The sequence below is a fragment of the Tupaia chinensis genome, unplaced genomic scaffold (assembly GCF_000334495.1).
Source record: "Tupaia chinensis unplaced genomic scaffold, TupChi_1.0 Scaffold000414_1, whole genome shotgun sequence".
In the NCBI taxonomy this organism is placed as follows: Eukaryota; Metazoa; Chordata; class Mammalia; order Scandentia; family Tupaiidae; genus Tupaia; species Tupaia belangeri.
In genome coordinates, this window is record NW_006159919.1 from 1,035,690 (window position 1) to 1,053,187 (window position 17,498).

At 37.7% G+C, this 17,498-nt stretch overlaps 1 protein-coding gene across 1 annotated transcript in view; it reads left to right on the forward strand.

The window, feature by feature from the left end:
• The window catches only part of LOC102489524 (carbohydrate sulfotransferase 9), a 328,145-nt gene that overhangs the window by 189,082 nt on the left and 121,565 nt on the right, over positions 1 to 17,498 (forward strand). Inside the window, exon 3 of the mRNA XM_027774202.1 lies at positions 3,928 to 3,969. Coding sequence (XP_027630003.1) covers positions 3,928 to 3,969 — 42 coding nt within the window. The remainder of the gene's footprint in view (positions 1 to 3,927; positions 3,970 to 17,498) is intronic.

The window sequence follows — 17,498 nt, forward strand, 5'->3', positions numbered from 1 at the left end:
GCTGGGGGGGCAGGGTGGGAGGAAAGCTGATTCATTATTAAGAACAAAGTTTTGGCAATCCAAGTGTAATACTATTTCAGTTTTAATAACCTGGCCCTAGGAAGCTATCTAACCTTTTCCTACCTTTATAGTCTCTGTTAGATAAAGATGATGAGAAATAATTAATTTAACATGTGACCAAAAAAAATGACTTCAAGTTCTTTGAGAGAAGTATATTATGGTCATATTGTGTTCCCCCACTTGGGTGTGAGCTCTTCCTGACTCAGTATGCCATTTATGCTGAATAACAGTCCCCTGTCCTCAGGATAAGGACAATGACATGCCAATGTTTTTTAAAAAATTGGTGTTTCATCAAAGCCCTACACCTATTTGCTTATTATGGTGTTTGCATCAAGTTTCAACAAGTGAAACATGTTTCACCACATAAAATAAAAATGACTCAGAATAAAGTAATAAAGTAATAGACTATGCCACCTTAATTTTATTGGGTCAAACTGAAAGATTCGTGGTGCATTTTTTGCAGAGAACATAGAAAAATTTGTCAAGACTTTCCCAACGACCTAATCTATTCAATATGGTAAACACAGTATATGAGCATGTGTATCAGGTATGAGATTTAAACTCTTGCTAATTTTAGTGACTTTTTCAAACTCATTTAATTTCTGTTATGTGAAGCAAAGCCTCAGTGCTGATGTTTGAAGTTATTTTCATAGTTGACCATAGAAAAACATTCATAGTTATTTAATATATGTTCAATATCTAGTCAGTCCATCTATATCTATAATATAGACTGAATCCATCATTCTAGATGTTGTTATTACCTTAAAATGTGTATAGAGATATCAATGCTTTAGAAGATATAAACATTTAATGAGCTAACCACTCTTACTATTATTGAGAGGGCAGAGAGGACCTATTTCCTTAGGAGACCATTTATAAAATCAAAAATAAATTATATTTATTTTTCTATCTTTTTATTGGATCCTTAAAGAATATCTCTTTAAAAACTGTAATTTAATTTGATACATATTTATTCATGACATTAAACTGGGTTTTGGCAAGTTATAAAAAGAAGTAAGAGAGATTCATCTTCGTGTTCAACAAAGTTATTATGTAGTATGGAAGATGTGCACTTGACTGACTAACATATTTCAGTCCGGATGTGTGGATAGCCAAACTATACCAGGAAGAGTACCCAGCACCTGCGTGTACTCTTATTATTATGTCCTAATGTCGAGATTCCTGATATCCTTAAGAAACTGATGGATGACTTGCCCAGCCTTTCTGTTTGAGCTGCTATGGAAATGGAGGAAGGCCTGTCATGTCCATGTTTTTTAAGGAAACGATGTGCTCATTATAAGCCAAATAGCATAAAAGAAATATTGATGAGAATGATCCCTCATGCAATCAATAAGCAACTTACCAGACTATCATAAGAGATGAAGAAGCAAACAGATTTGACTTCTGAAGAACTATGGAATCATCAGAAAAGTCGTGACAATTTTTTCTGTTTTTCTGTGCAAAAATGCATCATGACAAAAATGCATCATGACCAACGACCCAATACTTTTCCACACAAAATTAATTTCTTTCCATGATTAAGCATAGACTACATAAACAATGATAACGTGCTTGATAAAATCAATTTTGTATAAAGAAGGATTTGGTGTTCTAGCCTCAACTACATTCTTATTATTAAGTCATTAAAGTGTGACCTTAATCATGCTACTGTTACATGGGTGACCAAGTAATAGAGTTGCAATTACATTAAAGTGGCTTGGAGCAGTGGATTACATATTAAGTTCCAACTCCTGGGGATGGGTTATACTGAAGTACCTCTGAGTTGCTGATGAACTTATAAATGATGTATAAATACCTTCAACAAAATGTAGAAATTGTTAAATCAAGGGACCAGCAGTTGGCTTAATGGCTATGTTGCTGGATTCCCATAGTCAACCACGGTTCGAGTCCTGGACCCGGTGGCTTAAACTCACACCGGGTGCGTGTGCACACGTGCCCAAGATCCCAAGAGGAGAATGGAGGAGAAGGGATTGCGGCGTGGCCATCCCCCCAGGGGGTGATTTCTCACTTTCTATCTTTGCCCTATAGCAAAAAACTCTAAAAAAAAAAAAAGAAATTGTTAAATCAAGTAGCACTGCTGATAACCTTTTACTAAGAAACTCATAACAATACAGGTAAAAATGCCCCTGGATGTATTTTGTAAATCATTCTAAAAACAGAATAGCAGTTCATTGGCATGAGTATAAACTAGTATGTTTTACCATAAATGAAATTTGGGTGCAAGCAATATTGTAAATGAGTCACACTGAGGTGGGTTATTCAAATAGATCGGGATAGCAGGACAAAGAATTAATCCTATCATTGCTTAAGCCACACCATTCTTGAGTACTTGTTCAAGTTTTTAATGAACACATTTTTTTTTAAGAGAGATTTTTGCTATAGGGTGCATGCACTCGCCAGAGACACAGAGACAGAAAGCAAGAAATCACCCTAACATGTGGGATGGCCACACAGCAATCCTTTTTCCTCTATTCTCCTCTTGGGATCTTGGGCACACATGCACACACACCTGGCATGAGTTTAAGCCACCAGTTCCAGGACTTGAACCGTATTCAACTACATGGGAGTCCAGTAATGCAACCATTACACCATCTGCTAGTCCCAATCAACACATTTTGAAAAGGATTTTTTTAAGCATGCTGAAAATGAACATTACACATAAATGTACAGAGTATAATATATATGACTATATAGTATAGAATGTAATGTAAATCATATGACATATACTATAATTACATATTATATGGTTTAGTACATATTATGTGGCATTCTATATAGTAAATAATGTTGTTATATATATTATGTGTGTGTGTGTGTATATATATATATTATTTAAGGAAAGAAGTAGAACTGTGTAACCCCAAAAGACAAAAGCTAAATAGTCATATATATAATTACCACTTTCAATTTCCCAGAAATATTCTCAGAATAAGCAGAAGCTCTCTTCCCCATAGATAACCAAACATGAAGAAATATACGGTGTTACTTTTGGCCAACTTCATCCAGCAGAAAGAGACCCTTCTTGATAAATTGGATGAAAACTAATTGGCTCAAGGAAAACCCCAATATTTCTTTCTTATAGCTCTTCACTACAGAATGAACTACCACTACTTCTGTATGAGTTAAATAGCCATGGAATTATTCCACTCAAAGCCTTTTCTTTTATGCTAGTTTCAGTTCATTTATTTATTCTTCCAAGGTTCTCAAAGTACAGTGTCCAGTATTGGGCCACTGAGAGTCAGTGCCAGCAAATGCACATAACACCACCCAGACATATCAGTCCTAAGTGCTCAATTTTACACAGAGCTCTTTCATGGAAGGAATAATCACATGTGAACATAGGTTTGCTGTGGAACAGAATGCAAAAGATCAAAATTAATTATCTTCTTTGTAATGGATGTTCTCCCACTCTGCCCACCCTACCAGTCCCCAGCTCCAACCCCTACCACAAGGGATACATGTGCACAGCTCAGTATTTTCTCTGGCAAATGTAGAAGTGAAGGCCAGGTTCCACAATAAGTAACACCAAACCTATCACCATGCCATTAGCCCAGAAACACAGAGGTTGACATATATTTAATTCATGACTCTCCCACCCTGATTTTCCTTACTAGAAAAGCAAGGATACTTTAAGAAAGTTCACAGAAAAAGGGAATTAAAATAGAACTTTATTTTGGCACCAAAAACTTTGAAATACATGCATAGTTTTTTCACAATACCCGTTTCCATGAATATTTTGAAGACTTCAGACAATATCAAAGGCTTTGAGGCATTTTTATATGTGAAGTTTCATGTATGTCTTTGGATATGGATAAATGTAATAGTCTCCTTTCTTTTCTTTTCCAGGATGGGGGCCAGTAAATTACTTGAGACCTGTACCCAGAATCAGTGAGTAATTTACACATCGTGTTTGAGTTGGGTAGTTATATCTAAGCAGAGCAACAACTGGAATATCTGAAAAGCTCGCAGTGTTGCTCTTTTTTTTTTTTTTTTTTTTTGGAGAGGTTTTTGCTATAGGGTACATGTGCTTGTCAGAAAGACAGGGAGAGAGAGAGACAGAAAGAGAGAAATCACCCCCCGGGGGGATGGCCACACCACAATCCCTTCTCCTCCATTCTCCTCTCGGGATCTTGGACACACACACTTGCACCCGGGGTGAGTTTAAGCCATCAGGTCCGGGACTTGAACCACGGTTGACTACGTGGGAGTCCAGTGACATAACCATTATGCCACTGCTGGTCCCTCGCAGTGTTGCTCTTGAGCCTGTCCTGTGATAATAACCATCCCCAGAAAGTGTAGCCTAGCCAGCAATGTTGGAATGTGGAAAGTCTTGGAAGACGGGACAAGAAGCAAGCAAACCATGATCCTTGCCCTCAAGGAGTTTACAAAGGAAACCAAAGCCTTCAAAGATAGATTTAAGTTATATCTAGCTTGATGAAAAATGTATCTTATAAAAAGAATTTGCAGTTTTTCTGGTTTTGTTTTAGAACTATTTAACACTTCCTTGGGACATCATACGATATTTTCTATTTTCCAAAATGTCTTCCTCTATGAATACAGTTAAACATTATTAATTCGGATATTGCTAATATACAATTTTTGACATTTTTATCCAGACAAAGCTGATATTTATCTTTGACTTGTCCACAAGGAATAGATTTACTAAGTGGGAACACCTGTTATCTACGTTTAAAAAAATACATTTCTTTCATGACTTTAGCATAGTGGTCTTTAGGCAAAAAATAAAATCACCTATAAAATAAGGATTCATGTCATTAAATAGATGTCTCCTTAGATAGACCTTATTGGCAGATCATAGTATTGATAATAATAAAACATCAGTGCTTTTGATAAGTTCAGACTTCCATAATACAAGCTAGCTTTTCCTCCCTACCTTCCCAAACTCATTTTTCCAATCAGAAGTTTACCGTTGTATAAGTTGTGATCATAAGTATTTATTAACAGAGGAAAATCAATTTCTATTATCTTGTTTAAAAATTTACAAATAGAAATTTTGATGGTTTTGGATGTTTATCAATAATGTTGATCACCTGAACCACTGTGGAGTATTTACTTTTACAAGAAAAATGACGTATCATTTCTTTTCTTTCCTTTTTCATGACTTCCTACATCAGGTAATTTATTTTTCATTTAAAAGTCAATATTTTCCAAAAGCAAGCCAAAAAAGTCCAAGGGAAGGAGAAAGATTAGAAATAAGGGGGAAGAGGAAACCCCAAATCAGACCATGACTTCATTGGGGCCTATTGAAAAATTGGAGTAGTAACTGAATCACTAATTATTCATATATTCTTTTATTCATTCAACAAACACTTAGCCAAGGGATATGTTATTTTATCAAGGGATGTAGACAAAAATAAAATGTGGTTGGAAACAACAACTGGAGCTCAGAGAGAGAGATTCACATCATCTGCATGCGATGATATCACATCACATATCACATTATCTGCTATGTGAACACACGGGAATAAATAGGACCATTCAGGGATAAGGATAGAACTTTTAGGAATGCAAAAGGAGATCAGCGTCTTCCTGAGACAAGAGAAAAAGAAAGAGGGAAGAAGAGATAAATTTGAAGGTAATACATCTGAAGGAGTGTATGTCCGAGCTTTAATTGTTCCACAATACTGTAGAATAAGCATGGCTTCTAGACTAGGAGAACACGGTTTGAAACTCAGTTCAGTCCTTCATAAATGAAGTGACATGAGCAAGTCATGTGAAATCTCTAAATTTTTTTTATTATTACTATTTTTATTTTTTATTTCAAGTTCTTTTATACATTCAATCACGTTATTTAGCTTGCAAAGTGAATATTCCAACATGTGTACATTTCTCCCCAGTCCAGTTGATAATACTATAAAGTTATCTTCAACAGATAATACCTCATTTCTTTGTCCCATTAATGCTTTGTCTCTCTATTTTTCTTCTAAATATCTTTCCTCAGACTCTACTCCTTCACTCGCCCTCTTCCCACACAATATCTTGTATTCACAACCATTTTCTGTGTTTCTATAACCTTTAGTCATTCAGTTTCAGTCATAGGGTGCAGACACTCGGTATATATTGAGGACATACAATGTCTCTCCTTCATAGCCTGGCTTGCTTCACTCAACAGTAAATCTTCAATATTCATCCACTTTCTGTAGAAAGCCAGGGTCTTGTTGTTTTTTATGGCTGAGTAGTATTCCTTAGAGTATATGTGCCAGTTTTTCAATCCATTCATCTGTTTGTGGGCATTTGGGTTCGTTCCATGTCTTAGCAATTGTGAATAATGCTGCAATAAACATTGATGTGCAAGCACTTTTCCAATTAAGAATTCTTCTATCCTTTGGGTAGATACCAAGGAGTGGGATTGCTGGGTCATATGGTAGTTCTATTTGCAGATTTTTGAGGAATCTCCAAATTGTTCTCTATAGTGGCTGGACCAATTTACATCCCTACCAGCAGTGTAAGAGAGTTCCCCTTTCACTACACTTCCGCCAACACTTACCATTTTTTTTTTAATCTTAGTCATTCTGACTGGGGTTAGGTGGTATCTCAATGTTGTTTTGATCTGCATCTCCCTTACAATGTGGGATATCCAGCCTTTTTTCATATGTCTTTTGGGTATTCATATGTCATCCTTAGAGAGTGTTTTTTTTTTTTCAACTCATTCTCCCATCTTTTAATAGGTCTGATCATCTTTTTTCAGAACAGCTGCTTGAGTTTCTTGTGTATTCTGGTTATCACTCCCTTAGCTGATTTATAATTTACAAAAATATTTTCCCATTCTGAGGGCTGTCAATTCCCACTAATTACTGTGTCTTTTGCTATGCAAAAACTTCTTAGTCTGATGTAATCCCACTTTTCTTTTTTTTCTTTTCTTTTTTTGGAGAGGTTTTTGCTATAAGGTGTGTGCATTCACCAGACAGACAGAGAGAGACAGAGAGACAGAAAGCGAGAAATCACCCCCCAGGGGGGATGGCCACACCGCAATCCCTTCTCCTCCATTCTCCTCTCAGGATCTTGGGCACGCACGCACACGCACCCGGCATGAGTTTAAGCCACCAGGTCCGGGACTCGAACCGTGGTCGACTACATGGGAGTCCAGCAACATAACCATTATGCTAACTGCTGGTCCCCATAATCCCACTTTTCTATTTTGGGGATAATTGACTATGCTTTAGGAGTCTTATTTAAGAAGTCTTTGCCTACCCCAATGTCTCCCAAAGTTTCCTCAGTGTTTTCCAGGAGCAGTTTTACTCAGTGTGGCCATTTATAAAGTAAAAGTAAAAAATACAATTCATTCTTAGATTATTGAGGCCAGATGGTGGCACACATGATAAGATCCCAGTTTCATGGCCCTGGGCCCACCTTCATGCACTAGACACCCATTTGTGTGCCAATGATCTGGGCCGGTGTAGGATGAGAGTGGATAGTGCCATTAGAACCCTGTGGTTGGGTGCATGTCTCTCTCTCTTTTATTAAATAAATAATTTTTTTTTCAAATTCTGAGGCTGAAGACTATTATACTATATGTGAGAGCACTTTACAAATCCTCAGACACTCTATTCTGAGAAGCAGCCTGACAATTTTCAGAACTAGGCTGAGTGACCTTGCCGAGTTCCTTTTTATAAACTAGGGCTAAAGCACATAGCTTACACAGGTTACTAAGGTTGTTAAAAGTAAGGCGTGCATCATATGGGCACATAAAGGTTATCTAGAATGGGAGCTGCTAGATTATCATCTTCTGTGAATAGAAGCTTACGTCGTTGAAAGAGAAAAAAAACAACCACAATGGGGAACGAAAGCAAGAAGGCCCGCTGTAAGTAGTTGGAAACAACAACTGGAACTTGGAGAGAGAACAATTTGAGTGTCATCTGCACAGAGTTGAAATCTGAAGACATGGGAATAAGTAAGGCCATTAAAGGACAAAGGATAGGACTTTCAGGAACATTAGAGGGCTTCAGTTTCTTCCTGAGACAGGAGAAAAGGGGACATGTAAAAATGTTTTTAAGCAGAATTAAGTGTTCATTCTGAGGACCAGCAGGTGGCAGAGTGGTTAAGGCACTGGAATCCCACATGGCCAAACATGGTTCAAGCTTTGGACCCAGTGGCTTTCTTTCTTACTTTCTCTTTTTATTCTCTCTCTCTCTCAAAGTGCACATGTTCTATAACAAAATAATAATAAGTAAAATTTAAAATTATTAAAAAAATAGAGTCCATTCTAAAAACATGACCTTGCATGTAAAGCAGCCAAACCTACATGCTCTATAGCAGCCGCACTGGATGATCTGAAGAGCTGGGGTTGGGAATGATCAAAGCAAGTACACTAGTGGCAGACAGTTAGTGTCATTGAGAGGACAATTTAAAATGCTGGTCAGTACACATCCCACAGACTAGAGGTCTTGTACTTCAACACCTTCATTCTCCAGCCTGGTCTCATGGTTTGGCGGAATACTACCTTTTCCATTCAGAGTCAGCAGTTTGCACTCTTAAGGTTTTTGTCATTGTCCTGTAAGTGAGTGGCTTACCCAGATCATATGCTGTCACCATCAGCAAAGTGCCAGCAATTGACCTACTGATCAGAATAGGACAGTGGTCCACCAGACCCCTCCTTATCCCTTCTACCCTCTCACTCTCCACATTATGCTCCAGCCCCTTCCCCAGTCTACACTTGGCTTCTCCTTTCATTTGAGTTTTGGTTCTTCTCTAGGATAAGAGGCAGCAAAAAATGTTCCCACCTCCTCTGAAATAGAAGAGTAGAATTTGAGCTAAGTAAAAGGGATTAATCTGACTGCTACTTGTCCCTCATGCTATCAGTGCCATTTGTAAACCCCAGCATGGAGGAGGAGGCTGCAATAGGGAGGACTACACCTCTTCCCACAGTTGAAAATGAGTTATCTCACTAGGCACTAGGAAAATGTCTGGTATCTGCTTAAAATGCTTAGTAAACCTAGGGACCCCAAGAGAGAGAGCTGCCAAGATCTATCTTCATGGTCACTAAACTTACCTCGGAAGGAGATTTGAATTGCTAGAGCTGTTATCTTCAGTTTGCCAAATGGCAGTAATAAAAAATATATAGGCTTTATTTGCACATTACTGACTTCAGTTTTAATTGTTAGACATTCCATATTGGAGAACATGGTGTGATTCACTACTAAGCTATTATTTATTAAGGATATACCAAATGTAAGGTGCTAGCTACTAAAGACATTTGAAAATAAAACATTTTAACTTCCACAAATAAGATTTGAGACATGAAGGAAAAACTATCAAATTCAGACAAAATTCTAGGTTTCCTTGAAAGTACAACTTCAGAGACTCATTTGGGTTTGGGAAAATCCAGAGCTTTTTGTCCCCCTCTTTCCTCACGTTTGACTCTCAAAACCCAATCTTATGCGAATTCTAACATAAATCACACAAAATCATTTGTAAGAGCCTTGCTTACTGCTTTCGATAACCTGCTTTCAGTCTACACACTAATGTGTAGACTGTCCCAGGACTGCTTAACAGCCCCCAAACCTACCCATGGGACTGCCCTACACCACCGAGCTGTGCAAAGTGCAGATCCATCTGTACCTTCCCTAGGCAGAAAGCACCAAGTGATGATTCCCTGGATTTGATTTCAGACAAGGTGTCCTCCCTCCATCCCACAAATGTACAGCAGTCTTTTCTTGAAAGTGCTTTAATTGTCTAGTATCATACCAGCCAGAACCAGTACCCTCTGCAACTGCCGTTTCATTCTGACTGGTTGGTATTCAGTTTTCATTCCAGATCTTCCAGAGGAAGCAACTCATCTCTTACTAAAACAATGGAAAGACGAACACTTACCCACTCATTGCTTTGGCCCTAATTACACCTACCTTTATTTCCTCTTTAGATCATCATGCCTCCCATTTCTGGGTTCTTTCTATGTTTTCTCTTTACTCTCATTTCTACCTTTTACATATCTCACAGGTTTTAGTAAGCCTTTGGAATAGCTAGGAGAATAAAAGACTTCTATCCATTCAGTGGTAAGCTCAAAAGTGTGCAGGGGCATTTCATTTACATGTTTTTCTCACTTTTGAAATGCTTAGCCATATAGTAAAATTTGGGCCAACCCCTTAAATCCTTGACAGCAAGAATACAACCCAGATTATAGCATTGCAAATTTGAGAATCTTGATGAAATGCTCAAGGCAGAGTCTAAAAGTTCAATCTTCTGACTCTGGGTCTTGTACTTCCCTAAACCTTCACTTATAGGAACCAAAAAAAGAAAAAAAAATGTTTTTTCATGTATCTCATAAATGGAAAATAATTCAAAATCACTTCTTAGGGTCATTGAACTGAGACATGTTCCTTGGAATTTCATAAAGAAAATCCTTAGACAGGTTTTATGTACCAGCAAAAAAAAATTAAAAAGTTAAAAATACATGTTCAGTGGTAATGCCTTTTACAAATTGATAGCATCCTCCCTATCTGGAGTAGAGAGCTGCTTTTGTGCACCAAGCTACAGTGGTCAGTGGTGTCTTCTTATAAACTAAGGGTTGTTCCTCAATGTCAGACACTGGGTGCCCATGTAGAGTGAGTCTACACAAGGGCACTCATGCCCAAGAGCTTTGCATTTGCTCCTGGACACATTTCCTGGAAAGGATTCTTACTTAACTGTACTCAGTGTCTTTGTGCTTTTTTCAGCTCAAAGGTCAGCACACCTCATATACACAAGTACTGCACATTACAGAGATGTGGCTCCTAGACTTGAATCAGGACTACCGTCACACACAGGTTATTGCTCACCGTATTTTCTAGAGCACACATTGTTGATTCCTCTCTGTTCAGCTGCATTGAGAAATGAGACAAGTTAAGAAAAAAAAAATGCCTGGGACCAGCAGATGGCGTAATGGTAATGTCACTGGATTCCCATGTAGACAACTGTGGTTCCAGTCCTGGACCTAGCAACTTAAAACTCATGCCAGGTGTATGTACATGCATACCCAAGATCTTAAGACGAGGATGGAAGAGAAGGGATTGCAGTGTGGCCATCTGGGGGGTGATTTCTTGCTTTATGTCTCTTTAGCAAGCACATGGACCCTATAGCAAAAATCTCTCTTTAAAAAAAAAGGAAAAGAAAAAGAAAGAAAGAAAAGAAAAGAAAAAAGTTCTCTGTTCTCTAGTGTTAGATCAAAGTGGGCGCCATTGTTAAGGTCAAACATAAAGGGAGCAGTTACCCACCTTTTAAGTGTGGGTAGCAGGTAGCCCTGCACTTCCTTCCATGTGCTAGGGCTATGTTTCCCATTATCAGCCTGAACATTCTTTTCTGTAAATCCAGGATTACTGTAGCTGGTAGGAAGGAATAGTTAGAGACTTTTCAACAGCCTTCTTGAGCTTATGTGAGAATTAAACTTACAAATCTTATAAGAATTGATGAATATGATGATGTTTTTTTAAAATGCGGCATGAACCCTCAGAATTGTGGCCTAACAATTTCAGCTGGTAAGTGCTTTCCTGCAGGGGGAAAAATAAACTCTTTGCCAGCCTTACTTATTCTCAGACTGACTCCAAGTATTCAAATGGCTTGTAAATTTTGCACAGACTGATGCTGTCATTTTCACATCCATGAAAATGTGCCATGGAGTTGTTGGGGTCTTTTTCTTCTGTAGGAGGACATTGTATCCTCTATCAAATGAGGCATTATTTTCATACAGCAATAATTAACAAAGCAAAGGTGGCATCTCACAGTTAATTTAGCTGTTCCTTTAAATGTTTTCCTGATGCCCGAACTACACAAACATATTATTTTAATAAGCTGATCTGCAAGTGTTTTTTTTTTTTTATTTCCCTCTTCTCATTGAGGTGCAAAGTAATCCAGAGGGTCAAGGTTTCCAATCTTTTTCTCTTGCATTAAAATGATCTGTCATTTCCATTGTGGCTATACCCAAAAGTCAATTTTTTTTGGTCCTGTTAAAGTGCCCTATAGAATAATTCAGTGGTGATGAAGATGAAATTCTTCTCAAAGTGTAACTACTCCCCTTGCTGGCGTACTGTGGCAATGACATTCATTTCGGAAAATTTAATCCTGATTCAGGGCAGTTTTTGTGTGCGTGTGTATGTTTTTTTCCTTCTTTTTTAATCTTCATGTTTTTGAACTTGAAAATAAATTGAGGCTTAGTCTAATGAAACTGAGGACTTCAATGTTGTCATTATACTCTGTAAACCAGGTCAGCTAAGTTTATAAAATGCAAGATTTTTTTTTTCTTTTAATGTTCTCAATCCCAGGAAGGAGGGAACTATTCTGAATGGTGTTTGATAATAATTGCTTTTAACAATAATAGACTCCTTTCATTTTTAAAATTGAGGTATAATTTATATGCAATAAAATGCACAAATCTTGTGTTCAGTGAGTTTCTGTAGTTGTATACATTTGTATAACATCCACATGGAATAAGATATTGAATCTCACACCTTTCCTTGTTCTCCTATTACCTTTTTCTGTCTATTCCAATCCAAGATTCCCTCCCTTCCTCCCTACTGTTCCCCAACCCATCTCTCCTGCCCTAGGCCGAGGTAATTGATTTCTTCCTTCTATCACCATAATTTAGTTTGGCCTTTCCTTGGACTTCACATAATAGATTTTCTAAAGTCTCCTTTCATACATGTAATATGAATAGGTCTTTTTTATTGCTGAGTAATATTCCATCGTGTGATCATACTGCAAATTATTTATCCATTATTTTTTTTTTTTTGAGAGAGATTTTCACTGTAGGGCGCGTGCGCTCGCCAGACAGACAGAGAGAGACATAGAGACAGAAAGCGAGAAATCACCCTCCAGGGAGGATGGTCACGCCGCAATCCCTTCTCCTCCATTCTCCTCTCGGGATCTTGGGCACGCACGCACACGCGCCTGGTGTGAGTTTTAAGCCACCGGGTCTGGGACACGAACCACGGTCGACTACGTGGGAGTCCAGCAACATAGCCATTACGCTAACTGCTGGTTCCCTATCCATTATTTTTGATACTTGAGTTTCTTCTAATTTGGGGCTATTAGAAATAAGACAGTTATGAACATTCTTATACAGGTCTGTTTGCGACCCGTTTTTATTCCTGTTAGATACCAATGAGCAGAATGGCTGGATCATAGATAAATGTTTAACTTTGTAAGAAACTACCCAACAGTTTACCAGTAATGTTGAAGGTTGCAGCTGTTCCTTGTCCTCACCAACAGAGGGTGTGAAATTGTATCATTTCTGATATTACTATGTATATCTCTGATGCCTAATGATGTGGATCATCTTTTTCTGTGCTTAATGACTCATTGGATCTCTACCTTGGTAAAATATCTGTTCAAGTTTTTTATCATTTTATTTGGATCAATGTCTTATTTGTTGATTGTGGTTTTTTTATATACTATGGATTGAAGTCCTTTGTCAGATACATGCATCATAAATATTCTTCACAGCTTCTGGTTTGCCTATCTGTTTTATCAAAAGTGACTTATGATGAGCAGAAATTATAAATTTTTATAAATAACAATACATTATTTTTTCTCTTATGGTGAATGCTTTTTAGTGTCTTATCTAAGAAATCTTCATTTAGCCCAAGGTTATGAAGATAGTCTGCTCTTAATCAAAAAGTAGTGATAGCAACTTTTTTAAATTGGAAATGATAATAAGGACAATTTGCAGGCAGATAAGAAGGACTGGTTCTGACTAAAATAAAAGATTTCCCTACACTTTTATAAATTTGTAATCTTTTATTAATTTTCAAATGTCTCCTTCATTTATCCTTGTTTTATTTGTAAGAAATAGAAACTAGAAATAGAAATTTGGATGTTTTGTGAATTGTTGGCCTTGAAGTACTAAAAAAGCTCAATATGAGGTCTGAACGTCCTGTGTATGATAATGACTCTAGATAATGATCTTTACATTACAGGTGATTTTATAGCACTATTCACTGTCCTTGAGCAATGACTCCCATTCCAGGGAGCCAAACCATGCTATTTCTATTCTTTATCCTCACCTTTGCAGCAAGAGGATGATAGCAAATGATTAGATTCTTCTAATGATACCAGTCATTGCACACATTGATTTAAATATGTAAAATATTTAGTATCTTAAAAAAACACATATACACATCTGTACCTGTCTATATATATATGCAAATACCGATGTATATATACAATATAAAGATAATGTGTATGTGTGTGTGTGTGTATGTGTGTGTAGAGAGAAAGGGAGAAAGAGACCCATATGTACAAAGAGAGATAGACATAGATACATAAAACATTCTCAGCATCCTTACTGTGATGCTCTAACATCACCAAGAATTTAGAATAGCTCTAATGATATTTACTCCCCTGATTAGTGTTTATTGATCTGTACCGTGTGCCACTCACTAGACAGACAGTGCTGATCAAAAGACAAGGTGCCTCACCGCTAGGAGCTCACTATCTAACAAATAAGTAAGTCACAGAACAAAAGCACTGCTTATATTTTGTTAGATGCTCTACAGGGATGTTTCTGAGTGCTGAAGGACACCAATAGGGAAGGCTGTTCTACGGAGGCCTGTCCGAACAAATGGCATCTAATGAAAGACTTGGATTGAGAGGGACCTTGTGGGCCCTAGGATGACAAGTGGAGATGAACAAACACTGTGTGCATAAAGAGTAGCCAAGGCGGAATCTTTAGGCAGGTTGGATCTGGCATGTTCCAGGCTAAGGTGCTGGGATGTGGTGAGCAGAGGAGAGAGATGGGTAAGTCGAGGTAAGAGAGAAAGGCAGTGGCAAAGTGACTGTACAGCCTTGGCTGCCATGCTTAAATATCTTGTGGGTAAAGATTGTCTTGCCTTTAAAGAGCTGATAAAAGCAAAGCCACATTCCTTACAAAAGAAGCTTGAGGTGTTTATAGCTCATAAGTGGTGACTCATAGCACATGGCCTGAAATGACAAGGGTCGCTTGCTGCTGTTCACTGAACTGAATTCTCAAGACACGAGGACCATAGAAGTGAATCAAAGGAGGATGCTGATTAGGTGGGCTTGGATTTAGAATTTACATCAGGGATATGAGGTACATGTGCATGCATGTACGGAAGACATCAGTGAGAGGTCAGGAGTCAAATGATTATGTTGAGACAAAGCCTTGAGATAGCATCCAGGGTTCAAAATGAGACCATGTGAGGGAGGACCAGATGGTGACACTGTGGTAAAATGCAACACTCTGTGAGGCTGACCCACATGGGAAGGTTCTGGGTTGTTTTACAGAGACCTTCCCAAGTATTCCAGCTATGCACATGCCTGTACCCAGGTCTTGCTGAAACTGAGAGTGAATTGTGACATTCAGACCCTGTTGGGAGAGCTGTTTCTCTGTCTCCTCTCATGAGAAATAAATAAATAAATTAGTGAGACCATGTGAGAGGCACCAAATCTCATATACACCGGCCAGTTATACATCATTCTAAGGCAGTTTGGATGGATTGGAGAAAAAATAGAAGCAGGAAACTCCACTAAAATAGGTTTAAAAGTTTTGTAGAATTTAGAAGTAAAGCCATCAGGACCTGGGCTTTTCTGTGTTGGGAGATTATTTATCACTGATTTAACCTCATTGCTTGTTATGGGTCTATTCAGACTTTCTGTGTCCTCTTGAGTCATTCTTGGTAGCTTATATGTATCCAGGAATTTGATCATTTCACCCAGGCTTTCTTGTTTGTTGGCATATAGACACTCATAGTACTCTCTAATGATATTTTGTATTTCTATTATGTCCATTGTAATATTGCCTGCTTCATTGTGAATTTGATTTATCTCGTTTCTTTCTCTTTTCTTCTTAATTAGTCTAGCTAATTGTGTGTCAATCTTGTTTATCTTTTCAAAGAACCAACTTTTGCTTTCATTTATTTTCTGTTTAGTTCGTTTATTTTCTATTTCATTTATTTCTGCTCAAATCTTCATTACTTCATTTTTTCTTGGCATTTTTGGTTGTTTCTTTTTCAATTCCCTGAGGCATGACGTTAGATTGCCCATTTGCCACCTTTCCATCTTTTTCTTATGTGCACTAATTGCTATGAACTCCCCTTTTGATTGCTTTTGTGGTGTCCCAAAGATGATGGAATTTGTCCCAAAGATGATGATAATTGATGCCCTCATTATCCATTTGTTTCCATAAATCATTTTATTTCGGTCTTAATCTCTTCAGTAGTTGTGACATTTTTCAGAAGTAGTTTATTTATTTTCTCAGTATTTGTGGAGTTTTTTTTTTTTTTGAGGTTTGTTTTTGTTTTTGTTTTTGTTTTTTGAAATTGACATCAAGTTTAATTCCCTCAAGGTCGGAGAAGACGCTGGATATAATTTCTATGCCTTGAGTCTGTAAAGGTTTGTTTTGTGCCCTCTTATGTGGTTAGTCTTCAAGAAAGTACCATGGGAGGATGAGAAAAATGTTTATTTTATGGTTTTGGGGTGGAAAGTTCTATAGATGTCTGTCAAGTCCATCTAATTTGTGGTATCATTTAGGTCCTGAATCTCTTTGCTTATTTTTCTGTCTCATTGATCTATCTAAAGGAGATAATGGGGTGCTGAGGTTCCCAACAATTAGTGTGTTGTTATTTCTCCTTTTAGATCTTACAGTCTTTCTTCACATATTTGGGTGCTCCTAAATTGGGTATATAGATATTAGTAAGTATTATATACTCTTGATGAATTAGCCCTTTCACTATTATATAATGCCCTTCTTTGGCTCTTCTTATTGTTTTTGCCTTATAGCTTATTTTACCTGAGATCAGTATTACAAATACTGATCTGTGAATTCAGTTGGAGTTGGTGAATTCTTTCAGGTTTTGTTTATCTGAGAATATTTTTTATCTTTTTTTTCCTATATGAAGGATAATCTAGCCAGGTATAGTAATCTTGGTTGAAATTATTTTCCATTGAACACTTTGACTATATTTCCCAGCTTACATTGTTTCTGATGAGAGGTCCAGTGTTAGCCTGATGGGATAACCTTTGTAAGCTACTTGACGTTTCTCTCTTGCCAGTTTTAGTATTTTGTCTTTGTCTGTGGTTTTGGCCAGTCTGGCTATGATGTGCCATGGAGAAAATCTTCTTGGGTTGATTCTATTTTGGGTCCTTTGTATTTCTTTTTTTTTTTTTTTTTTTGCTATAGGGCACATGCACTCACCAGACAAACAGAGAGAGACAGAGAGACAGAAAGAGAGAAATCACTCCCCAGGGGGATGGCCACGCCGCAATCCCTTCTCCTCCATTCTCCTCTCAGGACTGGGATCTTGGGCACGCACGCACACATGCCTTGCGAGAGTTTTAAGCCACCGGATCTGGGATGCGAACTGCGGTCGACTACATAGGAGTCCAGCGACATAGCCATTACGCTAACTGCTGGTCCCAGGTCCTTTGTATTTCTTGCCTCTGGATGTTTGAATGCTTCTCTAGACTTG